Source organism: Phyllostomus hastatus, unplaced genomic scaffold, assembly GCF_019186645.2.
Source record: "Phyllostomus hastatus isolate PE091 unplaced genomic scaffold, TTU_PhHast_1.1 phas_contig_29, whole genome shotgun sequence".
Lineage (NCBI taxonomy): Eukaryota > Metazoa > Chordata > Mammalia > Chiroptera > Phyllostomidae > Phyllostomus > Phyllostomus hastatus.
In genome coordinates this window covers 44,592,110-44,617,422 of record NW_025333835.1, presented here as the reverse complement: position 1 = coordinate 44,617,422, position 25,313 = coordinate 44,592,110, and the positions used below count along the sequence as shown (strand labels likewise).

At 46.4% G+C, this 25,313-nt stretch overlaps 1 protein-coding gene across 1 annotated transcript; it reads left to right on the top strand.

Annotated features, from left to right (window-relative positions):
• Positions 1 to 22,509, top strand: SGCG (sarcoglycan gamma). The gene is made up of 8 exons (XM_045839285.1): positions 1 to 158; positions 4,743 to 4,937; positions 6,356 to 6,457; positions 10,544 to 10,631; positions 11,614 to 11,733; positions 14,173 to 14,245; positions 19,114 to 19,237; positions 21,714 to 22,509. The coding sequence occupies exons 2-8, from the start codon at positions 4,743 to 4,745 to the stop codon at positions 21,885 to 21,887; spliced, it is 876 nt and encodes a 291-aa protein (XP_045695241.1). The 5' UTR covers positions 1 to 158; the 3' UTR covers positions 21,888 to 22,509.
• Positions 22,510 to 25,313: the final 2,804 nt, after the last annotated feature.

Genomic DNA, 25,313 nt, shown 5'->3' with positions numbered 1-25,313 from the left:
ATACTTGAAGCCTTTTCTGCCCGGCGGGGCTGCTGAAGCCGAGAGACAGCGCCCGTTGCTCGTGCGGCCGGGGATGGGAACCTGGGAGTCGGTCGGTCTCTGCTGGAGCGTGCGCTGGTGGTAGCCGATTCGCCAGCGAACTTCTCACGACGTCTAAGGTAAGCAATCATCTCGTACTCGTATTTTACACAATTACAATGTACCCCTTACCAACCTAACAGAGGCAGGGCGTCTTGATTTTTTTTCCCTTCATAGGTGACATGACAGTTAACAAAATAAATTTCAAGTGTTGAGTAAGTTTATCCCAAGATGATTAAGTACCAATGAAATGTAGTTTGCTTCTTATTTCACCTCGTTTAAGTTATTCCTCTGACTCATAGGTTATGCATTTTAGTAGAATTGCATTCCTAATATTTTAATCTGTAGAATACCATGAGAGCATTCATATATCATCAAGCACGGCATTGTACACTGTGGTCAGACTAGACAAGTCATAACCTTTAAGATCACCGATTTTCTAATTCTACTCTGAAACTTCTTGGTGGAATGACATTGGCATTACATTTCGTGGCCAGTTTGCTAGAGACCTTCAAAAACAGATTGAAATCAACGAGGACAAAAATCCCAGTCATCTGATGAATCGGGAATTAACAAAGCAACAGCCAAACACCGACTTCAGCTCCCCAACTGTTCTTGGAGTGAAAGAAAGAGGACTATTTCTCTCCCCAAACCCGGAAAGAAGGAAAGGTTGTTTTCGTACTGTGTGTATTTTATATATATATATATATATGGAAAAGTAAGTGTAAACAGGGTGAAAGGTAGACACATGCTAGGCTGTGGCTCACTAAACTTGTCTTTCTCTGTGTTTCCTACGTTAATGTGGGGCGGGCGGTCCCAAAACAAGTTTTTAAAGGAACGCATACAGAAAGATAACAAGGGAAAATATAACTCGACTGGCTGGAAGATTTGCCAGCAGGATGAGTAACTCACTAGTACAAAATGTGCTATGTTTATCTTTTGCTTATTTTCTTGGAGACATTTTGTGGGGGTAGGTACGAAGAGGCACGCTCAGCGAAGTTTCAACGCTGATGGTTCCGGTGGGTGTTGGTTTCATAAGTTCTAGAACTTACCTTAGGTGTTCTTTCAAACTCAGATGAAAAGTAATATTTTAATATATTTAAATATCAAATGCCAAAGACTAACAAATACAAGTTTCCAAAAGATGTTGGCTAAGCTTGCAGTTGAAATGCTGAAAATAAGATCTTTCTGTATTGCCTTGTAAAAACTATACTTTCTAGTCATTAAGTGAAATGGCTATTATGTATGAAAATCATTTAATAATGGTGAGTCTCCCTGGCGGGTGAGGCTCCGTGGATTGAGAGCCCGCCTGCAAATCACAGGGTCACCTGATCAGATTCCCAGTCCGGGCACAGGCCTGGTTGCGGGCCAGGTCCCCAGCAGGGGGCGCGCCAGAAGCAACCACACATTGTTTCTCTCCCTCTCTTTCTCCCTCCCTTCCCTTCTGCCTAAAAATAAAGTAAATAACATTTAAAGAAAAACAATGGCAAGTTAGGATTGGGTGCCCACGTGGCTTCATCTTGCACACTTTGTAGGGCCCGTGGGTGTCCTCTGCTGGGCTCCTCGCAGCCCCCTGCTGCTTCCCCACCGCCCCGCGCCCCCCGATGCTGCGGCTTCCCAGCAGGCAGGAAAACCCTGCCGTCCTGAGTGTGATCCCGCCACGCCAGCACCTGTCTAGCTGTATTATTCTCTGGGCCAGCTGCAGGGCCGGGTATTTCCCTGGCGTTCCCACAGGCGTTGACGTATTCCTCAGCCCCGATACTTAACCACTTCAGGCTCCAACTTCAAGTTCAATTTGACCTGTTCAGCCGGAGGCAGGGCCAGGGCGGGGACTCAGGTGCGCACTGCGAGGAGGAAGCCACGCGATGCCCAATGACTTCTGTGGGCAGTTACCTGCTGAAGGCTTCCTGTTTTTAAGGCTCTTTTATTTTGCATGAATATTTCAGAAAATAATTTTCTTCTCTTCATTGGTTTACTTCTGTACGTAGGACCAAAACATAATCCTGTAGAACAACATTAAAAGCAGTATTCAATGGAGAATTTGTCTTTGCGCTGTATTCCTGCATTAAGTCAACAAATATTGGCAGTGTTACAGACCAGGGGGCCGGAGGGGAGATAATAGAAGAAAAAATGCAGAGTTGGGAAAAATAATATGGAAACATAAATGCAATATTTGTTGGATGTTGAATAAGATAGGAAAATGGCCCTGGCTGGCATAGCTCAGTGGATCGAGCGTGAGCTGAGAACTAAAGTGTCGCAGGTTCGATTCCCAGTCAGGGCACATGCCTGGGTTGCAGGCCATGACCCCCAGCAACCACACATTGATGTTTCTCTCTCTCTCTTTCTATCTCCTTCCCTTCCCTCTCTAAAAATAAATAAATAAAATCTTTCTTTAAAAAGATAGGAAAATGGAAGCAGAAGACAAAATTTTGCATTTTAGATTAATTTGGCTGGGTTCAGAAGTAGGGAAATAAGTTAAAGCTACCAGCAGAACTGCCTGTATAAATCCCACCTTAAATAGTGGTTAAATTGAACTAAATAATTGTCCCTTTACTCTCAATATAGGCAAATTAAAGACCATTTCTATTTTGGCAATTACTTTGATTAAATCATATTCTGTTATCAAAACATTTTGAGACAAATATATTTTAAAATGTATGTTTTTTCTACTATGGGGAATGGTTGGTGAAAATATTTTTAACATAATGGCTCCACTTAAAATATTTTAATATGTGTCCAAATGGAAAATACATAAATAGTATATGAATCATTTATATCATAATTTTAGTAAATTGGTCTTTCAGTCTTGATTGATTATATTAATAATATCATTGAGTTCTGATTGGATATAAGTTGTACCTCTCGTTATAGTTTCTAGAACTTTGTGAAGATGTAGCATCCTCGGAGTCTGTAAATACATATTCTTTGAAATACTCGCATGATCTGATTTTTAAGTCGGAAGACTATGAACTCAATACTTACTGCAGTATGACAGGAAATAGAGTACATACTCTGAGCTAACTGTGAATATTATTATCGGAGCTGTGCCTTTTCCGTTCACAGCCATGCTCACCAGTGCTGAAGCACCAGATGCCTCCAGATATACACGATATTTAAACATATTTGGGTGTATTGAAGCTGGTTCTTCCATGTGTATAAGGGTTTGAGGATTCTCGCTTGCTCTTGTTCCATTGTTTGTTCTGGGTCATTTCTCCACTATTTAGTTGTATTTCCAGATAGGTCCTGGGTTGAATTAACGTGGCTTCCACTCCTTCCTTCACCTTCTTCTGTTGAACAACAATAAAATAATTTAAACACATTTGGGGATGTATGGGAGCAATTAATGTGCAGTTCCCGGAATGGACTATGAATGTTAGATGCCCAATGATGAACAAATGGCTTTGTTTGGAAAGTGTGGTAGTGACCAGAGGTACAAGAACCTTCGCGAAACCCAGTTCTCATGACGCGAAATGTATGCGATTCACCAATAAGACCTACATTGCACCTGCTGCGAGAAAGAAGCCCACAGGTACAGGAGGGAGGTGAACACTCAGAACTCGGGGAATCCGAGTCACAGAGCATTATGGGACTTCCAAGAAAACTATTACATCACTCGTGGTTCTAGGAAAACGCTAGTTCAGCTGCCAATAAATAACTCTGCCAGACTCCCCTGTGTTTTCCTGGGCATCTGCATAATTGAACACTGTATTTGGTGATATTTTGTGTTGATATAGCTTTCAAAAATATGGCTATGCAATCCAATATTCTACACATTTGCACGTACTTTCTGAGTAATTTGCCAGAACACGAAAACAAAAAACAAAATTTTTAAAAAAGGTAACATGTTGTTTTTTCTAAAATGCCATATAGTAAATCAATAAATAAACTCTCATTCATTCTGGACCATCTAAATCAAAGAAGTATATATTTGAAAGACAAAGAGATTGGCCAATATCAAATAATATTATGCCTTTCTCCACTTTTGTATGCATGTTTGGATGTTTGTTGAAGTGGGTCAATACTTGGGAATTTAATTATAGACAAAAGTTCATGTGGTAGGTATCTTATAAAGAGTCTATTTAATTCTGAGCAATTTGGTAGCTGAAGAGAGATAATAATTTCACATAAAATCGAGTAAGTTGGATTCTATTTTTTTAGAAGACGTGTAGGAAATCAGACCAGCTTGTACCAGCTTGATTTTCCTACCACTGAATTTTTTAAGAAATTCATCACTTGGTTATTTTAGGTTGATAACTCAATTACAGGTTTAAACATGCAGAATTTTGAAAGCAAGCTGTGTATATATATATAGATAGATAGATAGATAGAGATAGATTAATATCCATTGATTAATATCTGAAAACGAGGCCATTGGACTTGAAGTGGGTATATCATATCTAAGACATTTTGCATGACAAATTAAAAATCATTCTGTGGTTGACATATAGTGACCTGTTTCAAAGTAATACGTAATTATCTTTAAAAAATCATTAATTTTGGAAATTTATTATTAGGATAAAAATATTTCATTGGACTCAGAGTACATCGGTGTTGACAAACATGCTCTCTCTTTCTGTCGTGTCCCCCCCACCCTGCCCCGGTCTCCCGTGTCCCTCCGCCCCTCTCCCCGCTCCTCCCCCACGCGGATCCCGCGCGGGGGGCAGATGGTGCACGAACAGTACACGACGGCCACGGAGGGCACCGACATAGAGAGGCCGGAGAACCAGCGTGTCTGCAAAATCGGCATTTACGGCTGGAGAAAGCGCTGCCTCTACTTGTTTGTCCTTCTCTTACTCATCGTCTTCCTTGTGAACTTCGGCCTCACGATTTGGATTCTCAGAGTGATGTGGTTCTCCCCAGTGAGTATTTTCTCCTCTCTTTTCTTTTCGTTGGTAAACGTGCTCTTGTTCTGTTCGCACCGTCGCTTCATCCATATTTTATTGGTGGAGGCGTCCTTCCATGTAATCAATGTTTGTTTCCATCTGTATCAGAATTGTCAGTAGCAAAAATACATATGACATTTACCTTTTTCAACTTTTTAAATGATTTCAGTGTGAACTATACTTTGTTGGGTTTTATTGTGATTTTTTATGAGTAATTATCTTTACATGGGGGAAAACCGTAATAATCTTGAGCTTATGGTTGATGGGGTCACGATGGTTTGATGATTATCTAATTTGTTAGTTGGTAAAATTTTATAATTTGCTTTTTAATAAACATTTACCATTCAGATACTAGTTCCTAATTTTTTTAAAAGCTCCATGCTGATATGCAATAAATTCACATCCACACTCTGATATTTAGCAAATAAAATATCAGTAGTTCTATGAAATTCATATTTTTAAAACAATCTCATGTTTCCAAGGTAGCCACATGGCTTTACATGCTCTGACAATATTTTGGGTACTTTTTGAAAAAATATTTATGTCATATGGAATGTGAGACCGTTACGCTGAGACAAAAGGCTGTGTGGACATGGAGGAAGCTGGGCCAATCTGCCCCTCACACATGTGGTGAAGGTGGAGTGCAGGCACAGCTCCACCCAGGAGCCACGGTTGTGGCATTTGCTCTGAAGTGCCTTCAGTCACTCTGTGTCCCTCACTGGCTGTGCCTGTGTTTCTTTCCTGCCATAATTCTAGCCAGTACACACATTACTTCTTTTGTTGACATAATGAATAAACATATTTTCACATATTCAAAGAGGTAAACTACCAATCCAATCAAAATGTAGGTTGAAATGTGTTAATAAATGTAATATATTTAATATAAATGCATTGAACTATTTAATACAAGTATATAATATATTACAAATCATTATAAGATGAATTACATATAAATGGTATACATAAATATATTTAAGCTGTGATTTCTTCTTTAGCATTTACGACAACAGTATTTTCACAGCTTCACAGTAGTGTTAGGTCCATTGGACAGCTTTTCTTTGGGAAAGTAACACAATGCATAGTATGCATGTTTGTACATCACCTCCATTTTAAGTCTAAATTTAAAATACCTTAGTTTAACAGTTTTTGGAAACCGATTCAAGGTTGAGCCATCCCAGCCACATAAAAGCTGTGTAAGGCTCAGTTTCATTTGAGTTCAGATGAGTTCTCTTGTCAGCCTTTCTCTGATGTCTCTCCTACTCTGATCCTTTGGGAGAAATACAGAAAAGAGCCGATAGGAAATCGATGCAAATGCACATGTCAGTTAAGCTGATACTAAAAGGAAGGAAAACGAAAGCTGTAACAAAACCTAGACGGTCTCATCTTTCTCACAGACAGGAATGGGCTACTTGCGTGTGATGGAGAACGGACTTTACCTGGATGGGGAATCGGAATTCTTATTCCCGTTGTACGCCAAAGAAATACGCTCCAGAGTGGTAAGACAATGATGAAACATTCCAAGCATTTGTACTTTATGAAAACAAACAATGGTTAAGCTAAAAAATTCAGTATGTTTTAGAAGGGAGTTCTCAAAATGTCCACGTGGACACACAGTCATGCTACACTCTGTCAAAGGCTTGGCTCTGAGGCTATGGGACTTTTTATCTGATATTACATTCTAAAAAGGATCCCTTCTCCCTGGCTGGTGTAGCTCAGTGGATTGAGCATCAGCCTGCAAACCAAAGGGTCGCCAGTTCAATTCCCAATCAGGACACCTGCCTGGATTGTGGGCCAGGTCCCCAGTAGGGGGTGTGCAAGAGGCAACCACACATGGATGTTTCTCTCCCTCTCTTTCTCCTTCCCTTCTCCCTCTCTCTAAAAATAAATAAATAAAATCATCCAAAAAAAAGGCTTCCTTTTCAAGTGCTTCAAATTTGAATTTGGTAGCCTCAGTAATTTAAATCATAATGAAATAAAGGTTTAGTCATCAAAACTTTTATCAGAAATAATAAACTTCTTTCCATTAGTTCAAGTAATTTAAACACACTTCTTTCAAGGCATTTAAGATTATCTGAGAAACTTAGAATGAAATTAGTGCCGTAGTGGTATGTTCTGTAGTAATTACACTAATTATCCAGATTGCGGTCCTTCAGAAATCTCTATTAAGAGATTAAACATCACTATTAAATAATTGTGTGACTTTAAAAATAAATCTGCCACAGTATTGTACTCATTCACCCCAATGAAATTTGTAACAAGCAGACCCCTCCCCCACATACAGCACCACAATGCAGTGACTAGGTTGCCCCCCCCCATGAATACTTAAGGCTCCGCCCCTTACAACATAACAGGCTTGCCAAGACAAAAATATATGGCCCAAATGAAAGAACAGATCAAAGCTCCAAAAATAGAACTAGGAGATGAAGAGGTAGTCAACCTATCAGATGCAGTGTTCAAAACACTGGTAATCAGGATGCTCACAGAATTGGTTGAATATGGTCACAAAAGAGAGGAAAGAGTGAAGGCTATGGAAAGTGAAATAAAGGAAAATGTACCGGGAACCAACAGTGAAGGGAAGGAAACTGGGACTCCAATCAACAGTTTGGAGCAGAAGGAAGAAATAAACATTCAACCAGAACAGAATGAAGAAACAAGAATTCAGAAAAATGAGGACAGGCTTAGGAACCTGCTGCACAACTGTAAATGTTCCAACATCCGAATCATAGGAGAGCCAGAAGGAGAAGAGAAAGAGCAAGAAATTGAAAACTTATTTGAACAAATAATGAAGGAGAACTTCCCCAATCTGGCAAAGGAAATAGACTCCCAGGAAGTCCAGGAAGCTCAGAGAGTCCCAAAGAAGTTGGACCCAAGGAAGCATACACCAAGGCACATCATAATTACATTAGCCAAGATTAAAGATAAGGAGAGAGTCTTAAAAGCAGCAAGAGAAAAGGAGACAGTTACCTACAAAGGAGTGCCCATCAGACTGTCAGCTGATTTCTCAAAAGAAACCTTACAGGCAAGAAGGGGCTGGAAAAAAGTATTCAAAGTCATGACAGGCAAGGACCTACATCCCAGATTAATACATCCAGCTAAGCTATCATTTAGAATGGAAGGGCAGATAAAGTGCTTCCCAGATAAGGTCAACATAAAGGAGTTCATCATCACCAAGCCCTTATTTTATGAAATGTTAAAGGGACTCATCTAAGAAAAAGAAGAAAAAAAACATGTATAGTAAAATGACAGCAAACTCACAATTATTAACAACTACACCTAAAACCAAAACAAAAACAAGCTAAGCAAACAACCAGAACAGGAACAGAACCACAGAAATGGAGATCACATGGAGGGTTATCACTGGGGGAGTAGGAGGGGGAGAGAAGGGGAAAAGGTACGGGGGAAAAGGTACAGGGAATAAGAAGCATAAACGGTAGGTAGAAAATAGGCAGGGGGAGGTTAAGAATAATATAGGAAATGGAGAAGCCTTAGAACTTGTATGTAGGACACATGGACATGAACTAAGGTGGGGGAGTGCTCCTGGCGGGGGGGTGGTGCAGGGCAGAAGGGAGTAAAGGGGAGAAAAAATGGGACAGCTGTAATGCATAGTCAATAAAATATATTTAAAAAAACAAAAAACTGATGCAGGGCAGAAATCACAGAGAACAGGTGTAGCCTCTCTCAAGAAGGAAGCCAGCAAAGGACACAGAGAAAATGGAATAGAAAGAAAACAAATAGCAAGTTGGCAGATTTGAACGGAGCCACATCAATAATCCCATCAAATACAAGCTGTCTCAGCATGCTGATTAAAAGCCAGAGATTGCTGTATGGAATTAAAAAACAAGACTAACTATATGCCACCTACGAAAGCCCACCTTAACTATGAAGACTCAAGGAGGTTAAGAGTAAAAGAATGTTTAAAAAGATATCCTGTACTAAAACAAATGAAAAGAAAGTTGGAATGCAAACCTTGGATATTTTTTAGCAATATTTTTTCCTGCTCTATCTACTCAGGCAAGGGAAACAAAAAAAGAAATAACTGGAACTACATCAAACGAAAAAGGTTTTGCACAGCAACAGAAACCACCGACAAAATGAAAAGACGGCCTGGGGGAACGTACGCACGTCCTCACCACCGAGGCATGCGGTAAGGGCTTAATATCCAAAAGTTATAAAGAACTCTGGCAACTTAACATAAGAAAAAAAAAAACCAACCCAATTAAAAAGTGGGCAGAAGAGCTGGCTAGACACGTCTCCAAAGAGGACACTCAGAGGGCACACAGACGGACGCACGGATGCGGGACATCGCCAATCTACAGAGCAATGGGCATTGAATCCATGGGGACATGTCGCCTCGCCCCTGGCAGGATGGCGGGAAAAGGAAGGGGCGTGAGAGCGCCGCCCCTTGGATGGAACAGCTCAGGCCGTTCCCAGAAGAGCGGACTTTGTGGAGGCCCAGGAGGGGACTCCGCAGCTCCAGCCTGAGCCCCCCACCCTCTGCCATCCTCGGGGAGGGCAGGAAAGAGCACAGGGTTGGCATCTAAAGATGGGGTGCCATCATGGAGCTGTTGCTTGGTAGCCATGACTGTGAGCGAGCTGTAATCTAACCTCTCGGAACTCAATGTCGTCCTCCGTGTGTTAGAAGAAGTAGTGGCCCCTGCTGCAGACGTAGGGGTGCAGTGAGAGGACGGATGCTGAAACTGCGGGTAAAGTTTCAACTCACTGTCATGCCAGTCATTTTATGCAAGTGCAAGAGCAAGTTTGAAGGTCACATGATTGGATGAAACGCAAGAGGCTGGTAAGTCCATCTGCTGCTACAAAGCAAGTGGGAGAATTTCTGACCATCTGGATCGACTTGCAAAGCACTCCTAAAACTTCTTTACTTCTGAAAAATCACATTATTCCCCGAAACTTTGGAAGGTATTTGGTTTCCTCTCAGTGAACCATAAACCGCTTGGATCCAACAGCCAAATCTCCTTTGGGAGAAACTGTTTTTATAAAAGCAAGCAATCTTCGGTTAAACAAAACCTGCCGCTCCAAACAGATATTGCAGAGAGTACTAACGTGTATAAAGCCTCTTTATCTTCCAACAAAAAGCTAAAAAAAAAAAAAAATAGGGATCCAACACAGTTTAAAAGCTCTTTTGCAATGGTGAGAAGATTTTGCATTTTAAAAGTAACATGGCATTTATTATAGAAGAGCTGAACATTCTCTGATTTATCTTCTTAAAATATATCCTATCCTGTGCACAAATCATAAGAAATAAAATGTCCATTCTTTGGAAAATAAAAAAAAATACACATTAAATCTTGATTGGTTTTGACCTTCACCTTGAGAATTGACTTGGCACATTGTAACCGATATACACAAGCATAAGATTATTATATTTTATGAAAAAAGTGTATACACTTACCCCTTAATGTACTTCAAGGTTTTAAAATAATTGTATGAAAGCAATTGTTAGGATTGCAGGATCGGTGGCCGTGGAGAAATCAGTTTACATAAATCTCGACCTTCCATGCCGACATGAGGATATAGTCACTTTGAGCAGAGTATGTTTGGCTAATCTCCCAAATCCTTTGTAGGACTCCCCTCTGCTGCTGCAGTCCACCCACAACGTGACGGTCAACGCCCGCAGCTCTGACGAAGAGGTCACGGGCAGGTTCGTAGTGGGTGAGTCATGCGCCTTGCGCGGGGGTGGCCCCTGAACAGTGAGCTCCGGTGGATGAGTTTGCTCTTTCTTCTAAAGAATTCAAAGTCATTCGTGAACAATCAGTGGATGGATTTAAAAAAATATCGTGCTGCGTGGACCCCAGAGAGTAATTAGCATCCGGGGGGATAGTCTGAAGTCTTTTCACTAAAGTTATTTTGATTCCCAGAAATAGAGGACCATGCAAGCAAGGTAATACAAGAAACATAATGATTGTTGCAGGATGCAAAAGAATCTCAGGGACCAAAGGAAAGTAGCCAAAGTAGTTGCCCTCAAGAGAACTCAGGCCAGGGGCTGAGATCCAAAGTTCTCCCTCTCCCTCTCTCCCCCTCTCCCCTCACTTGTCCCTCTGCCTCTCTGCCTTGTCCCCTTCCTTTCTAGAGCCATTCGCCATGCCTTGCCCTTGGGTATCATGGCCACATCTGTTCCTGCTCTACAGGAGCTCCGGGACCTCTCTGGTTCCTCATCTGATTGGCTGCGGTTCTCAACACCAACTAACTCAGTCTTCAGTGTCATGAAATCATCTCAGCGGGAGCCATTTTCCGGGGTGACGTTAGCCATTCAAGTGAGCCTGTCATAAGTCTCACGCTTCAGAATACAAAGTCCTCATTTGGTCAGCACTCAAAAGGATGCAGATTCAAGTGATGCATAGCAGAATTAAATGATTGTTGGCAAGTTTCAAAAACCTGAAGAAAGTAACTTTTAAATAATTTAGGCATACATATATTTGATATAGATTAGCACAGGTTTGACATAAATTAAGTAACACCACAGATTTAGACTTGTAACTTAGCATTTTAATCATAACATCAAAAAATTATCAGTAGCAAATTCTAAGTGTTTAGTGACTTGCTGGTGTGGATGTCGTGGAATGTGCAGAAACAGAGACTGTGGCACTGCGTGTAGTGCACACTTTACAATAACCTGTTTTAATTGATCCTTCAGGCCCCAAAATGGTGGAAGTCCAGAGTCCGCAGTTCCAGATCAATTCCAAAGGAGGGAAGCCGCTGTTCACTGTGGACGAGAGTCAGGTTCTGGTCGGCCCGGACAGACTCCGAGTAACCGGTACGTGGCGGCTCTTTTCGTTTTATTGGGCTGTAACCGACATCTAACATTATGTTCGTTTCAGCGCCATGACCCCACGTCCGTGCGGATGGTGAAGTGACCGGCACTGTAAGCCCCAGTTAACACCATCACCGCGCACACTTACACGTTCTCTGTTGCGGTAAGAGCTTGTAACATTCACCGAGGAGCAACTTTCCTGTCCACAACACAGTGTCACAACTGCAGGACTCTGGTGCAGAGCGCATCCCAGGCTTCCTCAGTTCACAGCTGGGATTTCGGGCCTTTGGGTTCCCTTCGCCCACCGTGTCCACCCTCCGCCCCTCACCTGCCGAACCACCAAGCTGTCCTCCGTATCTGTGACTTCGGTTGTTTTGTTTTGTTGTTCTTTTTGGATTCTGCGTGTAAATGAGATCATCACGTGTGTGTCTTTCTCTGTCTGACTTACCTCACTCAGCAGCATGCTCTCAAGGCTCATCCTTGTTGTCACAGATAGTACGATGTTCATCTTTTTTAAGGCTCAGTAAGATCCCACCCATATCACGTCTTCTTCCCCCTGGAGGGAGCAATGTCGCACGGAGTGCGCTTCTGCACGAGCGAATGGCACTTTTGTTCATTTACTCTGGAGTCTTTGAGGCAGATGAGAAAAAATGGTTTGAATTTGTTGACTTTCTTTTTTCTTATCTTTTTATGCTCGCCCAAGGACATGCTTATTGATTTTAGAGAGAGGGGAAGGGAGGGGGAGAAACATCGATGAGAAAGAGAGAGACCCGATACCCATCAGTTGCCCCCATACACACCCTGACCGGGGACAGAGCCCGCAGCCTAGGCATGTGCCCTGACTGGGATCGAACCCATGACCTCTCAGGGCACGGGATGACACTCCAACCAGCTGAGCCACCCCGCCAGGGCTGTTGACTTGTCTTCACGACATTTGTTGGGAGATTCTTTGGTACTCTCCTAAAAGAATGGCACCCTCCTCAAATCTTTTCTTCCACCGCATTGTTACCCTTTATCTGCCTCCAACTGGCATAACCCAAAAGCTCACCGCGAACTCCTCTCCATCTGCGCTACATGAAAGCACCCGTTTCCCACATGACTTCTGCAAAAGAACCTTCTTCCAAGTCTCTTTGACTCCCATTATATCGGGTATTTGGATACCCTCTATTTTTACAACAAGCATTTCTTTCTTTACAATAAAGATAAGATGGGCCTTTCTTTGACAGGACTCATTTTTAGGACTGAAAAGAAGAAACTTTATTTTGAAAATGTTCAGAACATGTTCTAAATTTACTTGCTGAGCTTCTGTAAGATGAGGAGACACCCAGAGGCAAAGAGTAGTTCTGTTCACCCCGAGCTTGCGCACTGCTCTGAGAACCAGAGGGACAGCTGGGAACTCACTGACTCCCAGAAATCAGAAAGTCAGTTTTCAATATTTAAAAATTTTTCTTTTTCAAACCTTTTTTTTTATTGTTGACACTATTACAGAGGTCCCCATGCTTCCCTGCTTTGCCCTCCTCCACCCAGCCCTGCCCCCTCCCCTCTGGCCATCACCACACTTCATCTGTGTCTGTGGGTTACACATGTATGTTCTTTGGCTGAGCCCTTCCCCTTCTTTCCCCCAGTCCCCTTTCCCCCTCCCGTCTGACAGCTGTCGGGCTGTTCCCTGTGTCCAGGCCTCTGTTTCCGTGTTGTTCGTCAGTTTATTTTGTTCATTAGATTCCATGTATAAGTGAGATCATATGGTATTCGTCTCTCTCTGACTGGCTTATTTCACTGAGCACAAAGTTCTCCAGGTCCATCCATGCTGTCGCAAAGGGTAAGAGTTCCTTTATTACGGCTGAGTAGTATTCCACCGTGTGAATGTGCCACAGCTTTTTCATCCCCTCACCTACTGGTGGGCACTTGGGCTGCTTCCAGTCTTGGCTGTTGTAAATAATGCTGCTATGGACATATATTTTTTTCAAATTGGTGTTTTGGGATTCTTAGGCTATATTCCCAGAAGTGGAATATTTTTTAAATTTTTTCTATAGTTCGCTGATGTGCTTTAAGAAACACATCACACGATACAAATTTTACTTTCAAAATCTAGAGAATGAGTCAAATTGCTATTACCTGAAAGATACAGATTTATGCAGTTTTCAGCTGAAATCACTTCTTTTTCATGTTGAGGCCCAATGCTGCTCTCTAGGTCTAAAATCAGCCTGCATATTTTGAATTGCTTTAAAGTCACATTTTTGTAGGAAGCTACTGAGACCGCGGCGTCCCTGGCAGGGCAGGAGAGGGACTGAGCCCATCCTTCCCGGCAGCTCACGCATCGGCTCGGACTCGGCCACAGGGACCAGAGCCTGCTCGTGCTGTTGCGTGTGGTCTACACGTTTTCTCTGTTTGGTGTCGCGTCCTTCACTTTGTAAAACTGGTGCGTCTTCGTTTTTCGTTTAGGGCCTGAAGGGGCTCTTTTTGAACATTCAGCGGAGACGCCCCTCGTAACCGCCAGCCCGTTTCAGGAGCTCAGGTAAAGACTTTGTTCCGATGCAAACATACTCCCTGATCGCAGATACCGGCATGGGTGCTAGCCTAATATTTTAGCCATTGTTACGAGATTGCTTTTTATTCCGTTAGTTGTCTCTACCCCCATGACTCTCTGCATGTAGCTGGCCATTACTTACTAAAACGCAAAGGTGGCAGAAAGTCCCGAGTCTCCCCTCTCCCTGTCCCTGCGCCCCGGCCTCCCCTCTCCCTGCTGCCCTCTTCAGTGCGGGCCCTGTGCTTCCCTGTAGCCTGTCGCTGCCGACAGGTTACTCCTCTCTACCCCACCCAACACACATGTCGTTAGCAGCCGCTCACCCGGGGCTCCAGCAGAGGACAGTGGCTCTGGGGAGAGAGCTGAAGGTCGGCCACCAGGACCCCTGTGCCCGGTCACCCCCCACACTGCAGGGGCCACCCCTCTCGGGCAGAGCACTCCTCTCCACGCGGCATCGGCCTGGGGAAAGCCCCGGCCCCACCTGCAGGAATCCCTTTGCCCCGCCCTGTGGAGCGTAAGCCCGGCTGAGGAGCACAGCTGGAGGCACTTTCAGTGCTGAAGTCTAACAGGAAGCCTGCAGAGGGAGGCAGATCCCTGGGAGCCTTGACACTTCAGCTGATCCTCCCCGAGGCCTGGTGCTGGTAAAAGCCGGCCTAGGCGTGTAGCTTGATGCTCTCAGCACACTCCCAGGCCCAGCAGGGGGGCCACAAGCTGTGGATCGTGGAGAGCTCCAAGCAGGGAGTCCTGGGCCAGTCACAGGCAGCGTCTGACGTGGGTCTGCACCGGAGTCTTGGCAGACCCACCCAATCCATGGGAACAAACACAAAGAGGCGGCCACCATGGGGAGACAAAAAAAAAAAAAAACCACAAACTGGCCTCAAATGAAAGCACAAGAGAACTGTCCAGAAGAAGAGCTAAGTGAAGTGGAGGCAAGCAATTTCTCAGACATAGAGTTTGAAGTAATGATCGTGAGCATGCTCAGCAGCATGAAAAAGACGGACAAACCATTGAAAAGGACCAGTCAGAAATAAAGAACGTGCCCTGGCTGATGTGGCTCAGCTGGTTGAGCGCTAACCTGCAAACAGAAAGGTCACTGGTTCGATTCCCAGTCAGGTCACATGTCTGGGTTGTGGGCCAGGTCCCTGGTTGCGGGCATGCAAGAAGCAACCAATCAGTGTTTCTTTGACACCTCAATGTTTCCCTCCCTCTCTTTCTCTCTTCCTTCTTCTCTCTCTAAAAAATAAATAAAATATATAAAAAAGAAATAAACAATGCAATGTCTGAAGTAAGTAACACACTGAAAAAAATAAATAGTAGGTCTTATGAAGCAGAGGATCGAATCAGCAATTTGGAAGACAAAGTAGGAAAAAAAACAAGAAGAGCAGCAAGAAGAAAAGAATTAAAAACAATGGGGAGCGTGTAAGCGACCTTTGGGGCAACATGAAGTGTACCAAATCTGCATCATGAGGACACCAGAAGGAGAAGAGAGTGAGCGAGGGATCGACAACCTGTTTGAAGAAATAATGACCAAGAACTTCCCTCACCTGGTGACGGAAAAAGACACAGAAGTCCAGGGAACGCAGAGAGTCCCAAACGAGATGGACCCAAAGACGCTCACATCAAGACACATCATAATTAAAACGGGAAAGCTTAAAGACAAGGGGAGAATTTTAAAAGCCACAAGAGAAAAGCAGGTAGTTACCGACAGGGGAGCACCTATTAGACTGTCATCTGACTACTCAAGAGAACTGGCTCAGGCCAGAAGGGATTGGCGTGACATACTCAAGGTGATGGAGGCAAGGACCTACAGCAAGGCTACTTTACCCGGTAAAGCTAACCTTTACAATGAAGGAGACATAAAGAGCCTCTCAGACAAGAGAAAGCCAGAGGGGTTTCTTACCACCAAACCAGTATTTCAACAAATGTTAAAGGGTTTGCTTTAAAAAGGGGAAAAAAGAAAAAGGAAAAAAAAACAGAAGAAAATATTTAAAAAATAAAGTGGCAGTAAATACATTTTTTTAAATCTCTCAATAATCACTTTAAATATAAATGGCTTAAGTGCTCCAATTAAAATATATAAATCTCGAAATTAAACAATTCGCCTTGTGCCGTCCCACCAGGGCAGAAATTCTGCTCACTGACACAGCAGGTCCTTGCTGAAAAAGACACGGCAAAGGAGTACTCTCTTTTCCTCTGGAAGGCGATGCTGAGGGAGGGCCACAACGCCCAAGCGCTACAACCAGAGCGAGTGAGAGAACAGTGAAAGTGCAAGGCATTGCCTGAGGAACGCGGTGAGGACGGAAGGCACGAACTCACGTGTCCTGAGTGCACTCAGGTGCCAGGGACCACTGTGCCGTCACACTTTATCTCCTTTGATCGTCCGCTCGACCTCAGAAGTGACCGACTTGACCTTCGTTTTATACGAGAGAAAAAGTATAAAGAACTTATATGACTCAACACCAAGAAAAACAATCTAATTTAAAAAGTGGGCAAAGGGCCTGAGCAGAGACTTCTCCAAAGAGGACGCACAGAGGGCCCACAGACCTGTGAAAAGACGCTCAGTGTCACTAACCGTCAGAGAAATGCAAATTCAAACTGGGATGAGATACCATCTCCCACCTGTCAGAGTGGCCGTCATCAATAAACCAACCAACAACAAGTGCTGGCGAGGACGTGCAGAAAGAGGACCCTCGTGCACTGTGGGCGGGAATGCAGACTGGTGCGGCCACTGTGGAGAGCAGTATGGAGTTACCTTCGAAAATTAAAAAGGGAGCTGCCTTATGACTCAGAGATTCCACTTCTGGGCATATATATATATATATATATATATATACTCGAAGAAAGCAAAAACACTAATTCAGAAGAACATGCGCACCCCCGTGTTCATCACAGCGTTAGTTACAATGGCCAGGATACGAAAGCAGCCCACATGCCCACCGACAGACGAGCGGACGGAAAGGCTGTGGCACGTGTGCACGATGGAACACTGCTTGACCATAAGAAGAAGGAAATCTTACCCTTTGCGACGGCGTGGGCGGACCTTGTGCTCACTGAAATAAGTCAGGCAGAGAAAGACAAATGCCGTGTGATTTCACCCACGCGTAGAATCTAATGCACGAAACAAACTAACGAAACAGAAATAGAACAGACACAGGGAAGGACGGGTGGGTGCCAGGGGCTGGTGTGTCGGGGGGCTGGGTGAGACAGCGGAAGGGACCGAGGAGCACCGACTGGCAGTCACAGGGCAGTCAGGGGACGTAGAGTACAGCGTAGGGGGTACAGCCAGCAGTACTGTGATGCCAGTTATTTTCTCTCTGACTCCTTTTCAACGTGCTTGTAGAAATGTCTACCTCGGAGCATTCTAATCACTGCCTTTTTGGGGACGTGTCTTACGCTGAGCTAAACTGAAATACTTCATCTTCAAGGCTAGAAATGATGGCAAAGGGGAAGAAGTTTGCTTTTCTTGAAGCATCGTATTATGACAAGGTTTAAAATGAGTCATTGGCCCCAGTGAGGCCGTTTTGAGGTTGTGTGATCTTTCAAACAGACACCCTTCCCCAGGGTCTTCAAGTTCACAAACGGTCTGAAACGGAGCAGACCTTGACGGGTGGCTTCCAAGTCTTCTTCCCTGCCTTCCTCTTGCCCTCCTCCTTCCCATCAATCTGGTCAGGACAAAAGGAGGCAATTAGCCAAGGTCAAAATGGCAAAACGGGCCGCCAGCCAGACCGAGCTCATCTGGAAATACCAGTGTTACCCCCAAACCAAAGCCCAACCAATATATGCGATGGTCAGTGTCTCTGAGTTTTCTCAAAGTCAAACCGAGATTTCAAAACATGTAACATCAAAGTTCACACACTGCGATGTACATAGGGCAATGAAACTTTGTTTACTATGACACATAGAGGTGGCGGCCACCTAATTCTAAACTATCAAATATACATTCAGTTGATTCAAGAGCAAATTCCTGATCCGGGTACTTCTCTCTTTTTAATCATTTCCTTTTCTCTCTCCTACCCACCTGCACGCTGAACTTACCCTTCAGGGGGATACAACTCTCTTTCTACCCTGTTCTTCCTCTCCTCCCGTTTAAACTTTTCAGCCCATCAGCCTTCCAAACTTCTGGGCGCGGTTGGGTTGGAGCCACGGAAAAATCTTTCAAGTGATCCCATGGCGCCATCTGGTGGACGTTCAGTGTTCTCCAGGCAGAGGCACATTCCCGGGTCCAATATTCCTAGAACTTCTGTGTCACCTTTGACTCCACCCCAACGAGATTCTTTCAAGTTTTACAAAAACAAACCCAGCTGAGCCCAATCTCCATCCCGCGTATTAACGCCATCAGTTCAGTAGTTTTCCAAAAGAAATCTTTGCACCTGTCCTGTCCTCTTCCTAAATGAATATAAATATATAAACACAAACAAAACCTAAAGGCCAAACGTGCATTCTAGTTTATGAAGCAAATGCGTGTGCTGCCCTTCAATTTGTCTTTTTTTCCCCCCAAACAAGTCTGTGCTTTAACTAAGAAAATAGCCCCGCAAAGTTATTCGCAAACGGCATGCCCTTCCGGCGCGGCACGCCAGCGCGCCCCGCCCGGCGGCGTCTGGACCTCCTGCGCAGGGGCAGGGCTTGCTGCCATCCGCCCTGCCTTTAGGGGGCGCTAACTGCATGCATTCCCACTGGTAGAAAGTTCATCTCTGGCCTCGTGCACGAACAATACGCACTAGATTCGCATTCAACAGGGACGTGACGGTGCTGTGTGCCTCATTCATCATTTTCTCCGTGCGTGCGAGGCTCTTCGCGGAGGGGTTCCTGGGTGGCTCTCGGTGATGCCGTCTCTCCTTGGTCTCTTGCCCGCATTTCAGATTAGAGTCCCCCACGCGAAGCCTGAGCATGGACGCCCCGCAGGGCGTTCACATCCGCGCTCGGGCTGGGAGCGTCCAGGCCCTTTCGCAGATGGACATCGTTCTTCACGGCGGCGACGGCCGGGTGAGTCCAGGCGAGCGGGCGGGAGGGCTGTGTCCTCCGGATTCGCGTGTCTGGGAGGTGCCGGCAGGTCAGGCTGAATGAAGGTCGTTTGTAAAGGAACCGCAGGGAAAGAGCCGAGTAGGGCGTGTGAAACCAAGGCAAACGCTCAGTGGGCGTTGAACGAAGGTCCAAGAAAGGTTACAATAGTTCTGCATTCAGGGGTGTCCGGCCGGAGGCCCGCGGGCCACCTGGGGATGGCTATGAATGCGGCCCAACACAAAACTGCACACTGTTTAAAACGCGATGAGATGTTTTTGTGATTACGCGTCACGGTGTATGTAACGTGTGGCCCAAGACAGCGCCTCTCCGTCCGGTGTGGCCCAGAGATGGCATAAGGCTGGACACCCCTGCGTAGAGTTGGATCCGGACAGCTTCCTTTAACCGGTGTTCATGCCATCTAGCCTCCGGTCACTTCCGGCTTTGGAAAAGCACTCGGGACCTGCAGAGGCTGCAGGGACTGCAGGGACTGTGAACACTGCCGTGCCCACGGTGGCTGGACTGGTCTCCATGCGGCCGTCACGAGGAGGGGGGACCTGGACGTGACGATCATTATCTGTCACCGCTCAGAGCACTGGGCTTCCGCACCCCAAGTCATGTTTGGGTGCAAACAAGATCTGCAGAAGTCAGCCACAACAAGGATAAGATCTGGAACTTCCCGTCCCCGAGATAATGCATCACTGCTACGGGCCACAGTCGTGCCAGGCTGCGGAGCTCATGCTGCTAGTCCGGATTGTTCCAGCGCTCGATCGATGCACAGACCGCTGTTCTGAGCTCAGGGGAATTCGTGCTTCACGGTGTCACAGGGCTCTGCGACACCCATATGGGAACAGGGGTGACGCTGTGTCGACATTACGCCAGATTTAATATTAAGAATTTACTATGAAGAGGAAGTGTAGCCGAGGCAACAAGCAGAGGCCGTGCGCGTCAGCTGGTGCATGCAGGCAGCCCATCCGAGGCCTGGGAGCGGCTAAAAGGCGTCGGCAAAGCTCCGGCGAGCTTCCTCTGAAGGAGCCGTGATGCCAGGAGCAGGTGAATGCAAACGTGGAAATCAGGAATTGTGGAGTCTTACTACTAGATCACAACATCACTGCATGCTTAAAACCTGGAAAAAAACATACTGACCATAATTTTTAAATGATAGGACATCTTCTCCCCCGTGAACTGGGCATTGCTTCATAAGCAGCCCCGCCTGACCCAGAGCTGAAGCTCCTGTCCCTCATGCCTGGGGCCCACCCGTTTAGAGGCAGGTGAGCACCTCTGGCCTCCCGCAAAATCCTGTCCCGCAGCAGCGGAAGAATATGAGCAGGGAGGCAGTGTGTGAGTTACCAGCGACGAGAGTTTGCTGGGGGGAAAAGATAACAACTGGAAAAAGATGGGCCAACTGTTCGTGAGAAAGGAGACAGGAGCAGCAGACAGGTGAGAGAGTGACAAGAGCACGTGGGCAAAGGCCGCGGCACCCACGGGACCCACGGCACCAGGCAGCAGCGTGGACAGGTGCTGCTTTTCTAAAGCAGCACCCATGAGATCCCTTTTCCTCCGGGAGAGCTTTGCCTGCGATGTTGCCGATGCTGCGGCAGCCCCCGCTCCCGCCCGCAGTGGTCCGCCTGCGTCCATGGCAGGAGGGCAGCCTGCACACGGCAGCTCGCCCCAGCACCGGGGTTCATGGGTGGAGCCCCGCGAAAGAGGGAGGAGGCGCCCCTGTGGGCGAGGGCGAACATCGTGTCCACGGCAACTCTGACTGCCTTCGGTTACCAACGAGTCTCCGAATCCCCGCCCACGGCCGTCTGGTTGCCTGGCGGCTGCACAGCACGGCACTGCGGCTGGAGCTCTCAGCCCAGCGGCTCTCCCTTGGTTTCAGCTGGCCTTCCCTGGCCTGTCCCCTGCTTTCCCGCAGCTCGTGGAAGGCAGCCGTTTCATTGCTTTAAAACTTGGGGAGATGGTTGATGGCGAATGGGATGAATTTATTTGCCTTTCACAGGGAAAATAAAATTAGGGGACATTCCAACACTCGCAGGTAAGAAACTACTTAGAAGAATCTGGTTCTGTGGCTTGGAATCGATCCTAACGGGAAAGAGAAGGTGATTTAACAAGGTCAATGCGATAAACATGACTCGGCACGAGAATTCTATCGCTTCGTTCGTCAGCTCGTTCTGAACGGCGCTGTGGGGGGTGAGCATCACATGTTTCCCAAGCTCACCCAGCACCTGGGTGAAGCAGAGGTGACTCCCCTCCACGCTGGAGGAGGAATTCCTCCCCCTGCCCGAATACACAGTAGAAATGGGCTTTAAAGGATTCGGATAATGTGACAGCTCACGCGACTCTTCGTTTCCTCTGCAGAGAGAAAACGAGCTTGTTTAGAGCGAGTTGGGAGCAGGGGTTTCACACTACCCCGTGCATGCCTCCTTCCCCGCGTGATCTCTCCTTGTCTCCCAAACAGCTGGTGCTGGACGCGGAGACTGTGTGTCTGCCCGAGTTGGCTCAGGGGACCCCAGGGCCTGCTGGCAGCTCACGCGGACTCTACGAACTCTGCGTGTGTCCAGACGGGAAGCTTTACGTGTCTGCGGCTGCCGCGGACACCACGTGCCACGAAAACAGCCACGTCTGTCTCTGAACCGGCCACGTCTTTCGTGGAGCACTGCTCTGTCTCGGCGAACTTGAAGTACTGACCTCAAGCGACGTGAGACCCTGGAAAGGGGAGCGGGCGGGTGGCGGGAGAGGACGCACTTCCGAAAGGAGCTCAGAAAGATGAGCGTGCCCACGGAGCCGTTCAGACCACGGGTGTGCGGGTGTTCGATGCAAAAGTCCAAGAAATATCAGTGGACTGTGTGTTCCTCCAGACTGAGTGTCCTCAGAACTGTGTGAATTTCCTTTTCCTTTCTCGTGCATGTCAGTCTACAAGGAGATACTAAAGGCTGTGTGGGGTTCATTTATGATGTCCATTTATGATGCTCAAGTGTAGGTGTCTAATGCCCCGTGGAAGTGGCATCAGTCAGCACTAAAATGCCCCCAAGTCCTGGGAGGTGCTTCCCTTATGTCACTCAAGCCTGTGAGTTCCCTCTTCATTTTAATGCAATGTTATGTCGCAGTTCACAAGAAAGTCCCTCGGTTTGAAAGGGACTTCAAGGTTGCTCTGATTTTCAATGCATAGTCAAAGGAATAAATTACACAGAATTAATCATGCTTTCTGTATCGTCAATGAGCAATAAAAACCAACCTGTACTTGTCAACAACTTCACAGCTTGAGTGTCTTACTTTCTTTAAGCCTCACGACTCCTTGAGGTAGGTATTATCCACGCCCCCTGCAAGTTACTGGTGATGAAAAAAAACAATGGTTCAGGTGGAGCAAGTCAGCAGGTCATGCAGTTTCTGCACCTGCACAGCCGTTGTCCTCAGAAAGACTTGGGTGTGCTGTTCCATTCCATCGCAAACACCAGGCAACACGGCGACTGTGTGGGTGGGATGACACTCCTTCAGTGAAGATACTGGAGTCCAAACGGCCTTCGTTGCCCGTGGAGGTCCCACAGCGAGGGGGTGGGACTCGTGGCTGCCAACCCCGTGGACTTACCTGCACACGACAGGCACAAGGCTGGGTGTGACTGCACGGAATCGGACTCTGTGAAAGTCTGTTCAGTGCCGGCTGGTGGCGTGCCTTGCTGCATCACCTCTGAAAACCAGCCGGCTGTGGGTAAGCCTCCCGTCCTTCACACGCCCTTCCTCCCGAGGCATGCTGGGTTTGGGCGCGGGTGTGTTCTGTGTTTGGCCGGCTGTCATGGTTAGAATCCCCCAGCAGTGCAAGGTGTGGGGGGGTTGACAGCATCGCAGCTTTCCGGTTACGGGACGTGCGACTATGATCACAAGTTCCCGTTCATTTTCTGCAGTCTCAAAACCGGAAATAGAAAAGTGAGCTCGCTCCTAATGCTGTTTCTCAGGGTGGTGTTCGTTGAGCAATGATTGGTAGCTCACTTGTAAGGATTTGACTTTAAATTGCAAGTGCGCGTGAAGACGTGAAGTTGCAGAACAAAACCACGGAGCTTCCTAAGCCGTGAAGAGCAAACTCAACCCCGATCCACTCCTCCAGTTTCACAGGGGCTGGGTTCTTTGAAATTATAAATTGTCCATTCATTTCTGTTTAAGTCTTGATTTAAATTAATGTCTCCTTTCTTGCTATGACATTCTGTTGCCATAGTAAATAGTGTTGCCATTTTTTGGACCATATTTACTGTGTGGTTCCATGTTTGTGCAAGAGAAACACCTTGAAGCCCAGCTGACATAACGCAGGATCACCGTGGAACATTCACACATTAGCTTGGTTCTCACAGTTCACATCAGGAAACAAACAAACAAACAAACAAACAAAAAAACAGTGCTTAGCCGGGGCCAGGGTGGTTCAGCTGCTTGGAGCATTGTCCCATAGACTGCAAGGTCGCGGGTTCAATTCCCACTCAGGGCACATGGCCGGCCTGCATGTTCATTCCCTGGTCGGGATGAGTACGAAAAGACAACCAATTGATGTTTCTCTCTCTCCCCCCTTCCTTCCCTTCTCTAAAAGCAATGAAAAAAATGTCCTTGAGTGAGGATAAAAAAAAAGAGGTGCTTAAATGATAAACTGAGGTCAAGAAGAAATATCAAGGAGAAAGCATGAAGAATAGAACCTTTTAAATCAAAGGTGTAAATTAGATGTTTTTTTTTTCTCCTTTGCTTTATGGCACTATTGTGAAAGAAATTGTTAAGAATACCTACATCCTCCAGAGTGACGTAAGGAATGTCTCCCTGGTTACAATGAAAACTTTTAGATAGGCTGTATTCTCAAATGTATTCCATAAACCTGCTTTTTAAATACATTATACAATGTCATTTACATTATTATCAACGGTCATAAGGTCATGATTATGCATGTACACTAACGAGGTACATAAACCGACACCCCTAATACCAAGTGATAACAGACCATCAAGTGTTGACATTTTAGTCAAAATCCCTACTTTTTTCCCATTTCCAAACCAACTGAGTAGATAAAAGAAAAAAAACTCAAAATACTAGCCTGACTACTAAAGAACTCTGGTTCACAGCAAAACAGACTGAGACTGAGCAGCTGAACAATACGCGCTCCTGACCTGGGCAGAACCCGAGGCTCCAAAGCCCGCGCTCTCTACGCGGGGCAGGGCGGGGCAGGGCGGGGCAGGGCGGGCAGGGCGGCGCCCCTGCTGCGAAGGCAGCCAAGTTCAAATCAGGAGGGGGTGACCCACCCTGTCCAGGCCTTCCCTGTCCACTCGCCTGGCAGCTCAGCCCCTGTCCCTCTGGGGAGCAGTGGGAGCGGGTGGGAGTCAGTCTTGTGAAAGGGCAGAGACCCCCCCGCCCCACCCAAGGCTGCAAAGTCCTATCTGCCCTCGTTTCCTTCCCCGACTTAAAACACCCCCTCCTACTGGGCGTTTCAAATTCCGCCTCCAGCTGACTGCTGCGTGGAAACCAAATAAACGTTGTATCAAGTACTAGGAAGCAGGTGGACTCAGGAGATCTAAGGGCACCGCTAAGTAAAACATGATTTTTTCAGGGAAAAGACAGCGTGACTTCGGTTTTGTCTTCTTCGAGGGCTGGCTTTGTATTCCGAGTTCAGACGAGGGCGCTCCCCAAACCGCCTATCGAGAGAGAAGGATACACCGGAAACACGCAACTCTCGTTTTAAAATAAAACCTCCCCCACGTCGGCGTCAGTGTGCAGTAAGAGGTCCCCACCGCGTGCATGCAAGTCTCACGGCTGGGGGCGCACGCACGGACCTCCGAGCAGGAAGGGCGCACCCTGGCGGGGTGCGCGGGAAGCGCTGCTGTGGGCTGGGCCGCCGTGGTGAAAATGAGGCAAACGGGGCGGGGAACTTAGAAGCCACAGGTCTAGGAAACCCCACCTGGAGCCTGCAGCTTCAGCCCCTGCCCGCGCACCTCCAGCCCGCCGCACAGGCCTGGCCTAGGAACGGAGAGCCTGGTGGTCCCCACACGGACGGGTCAGTCCCTGGAGAGCGCGTAGGTCTCTTCACACAGCTGTA

Bases quoted from the DNA above. Each gene is read 5' to 3' on its own strand.
- SGCG (XM_045839285.1), top strand. From the start codon at position 4,743: ATGGTGCACGAACAGTACACGACGGCCACGGAGGGCACCGACATAGAG. The intron at 14,246-19,113 runs GTAAAGACTTTG...CCCGCATTTCAG, and splicing joins AGCCCGTTTCAGGAGCTCAG to ATTAGAGTCCCCCACGCGAA. The intron at 19,238-21,713 runs GTGAGTCCAGGC...TCTCCCAAACAG, and splicing joins TTCACGGCGGCGACGGCCGG to CTGGTGCTGGACGCGGAGAC.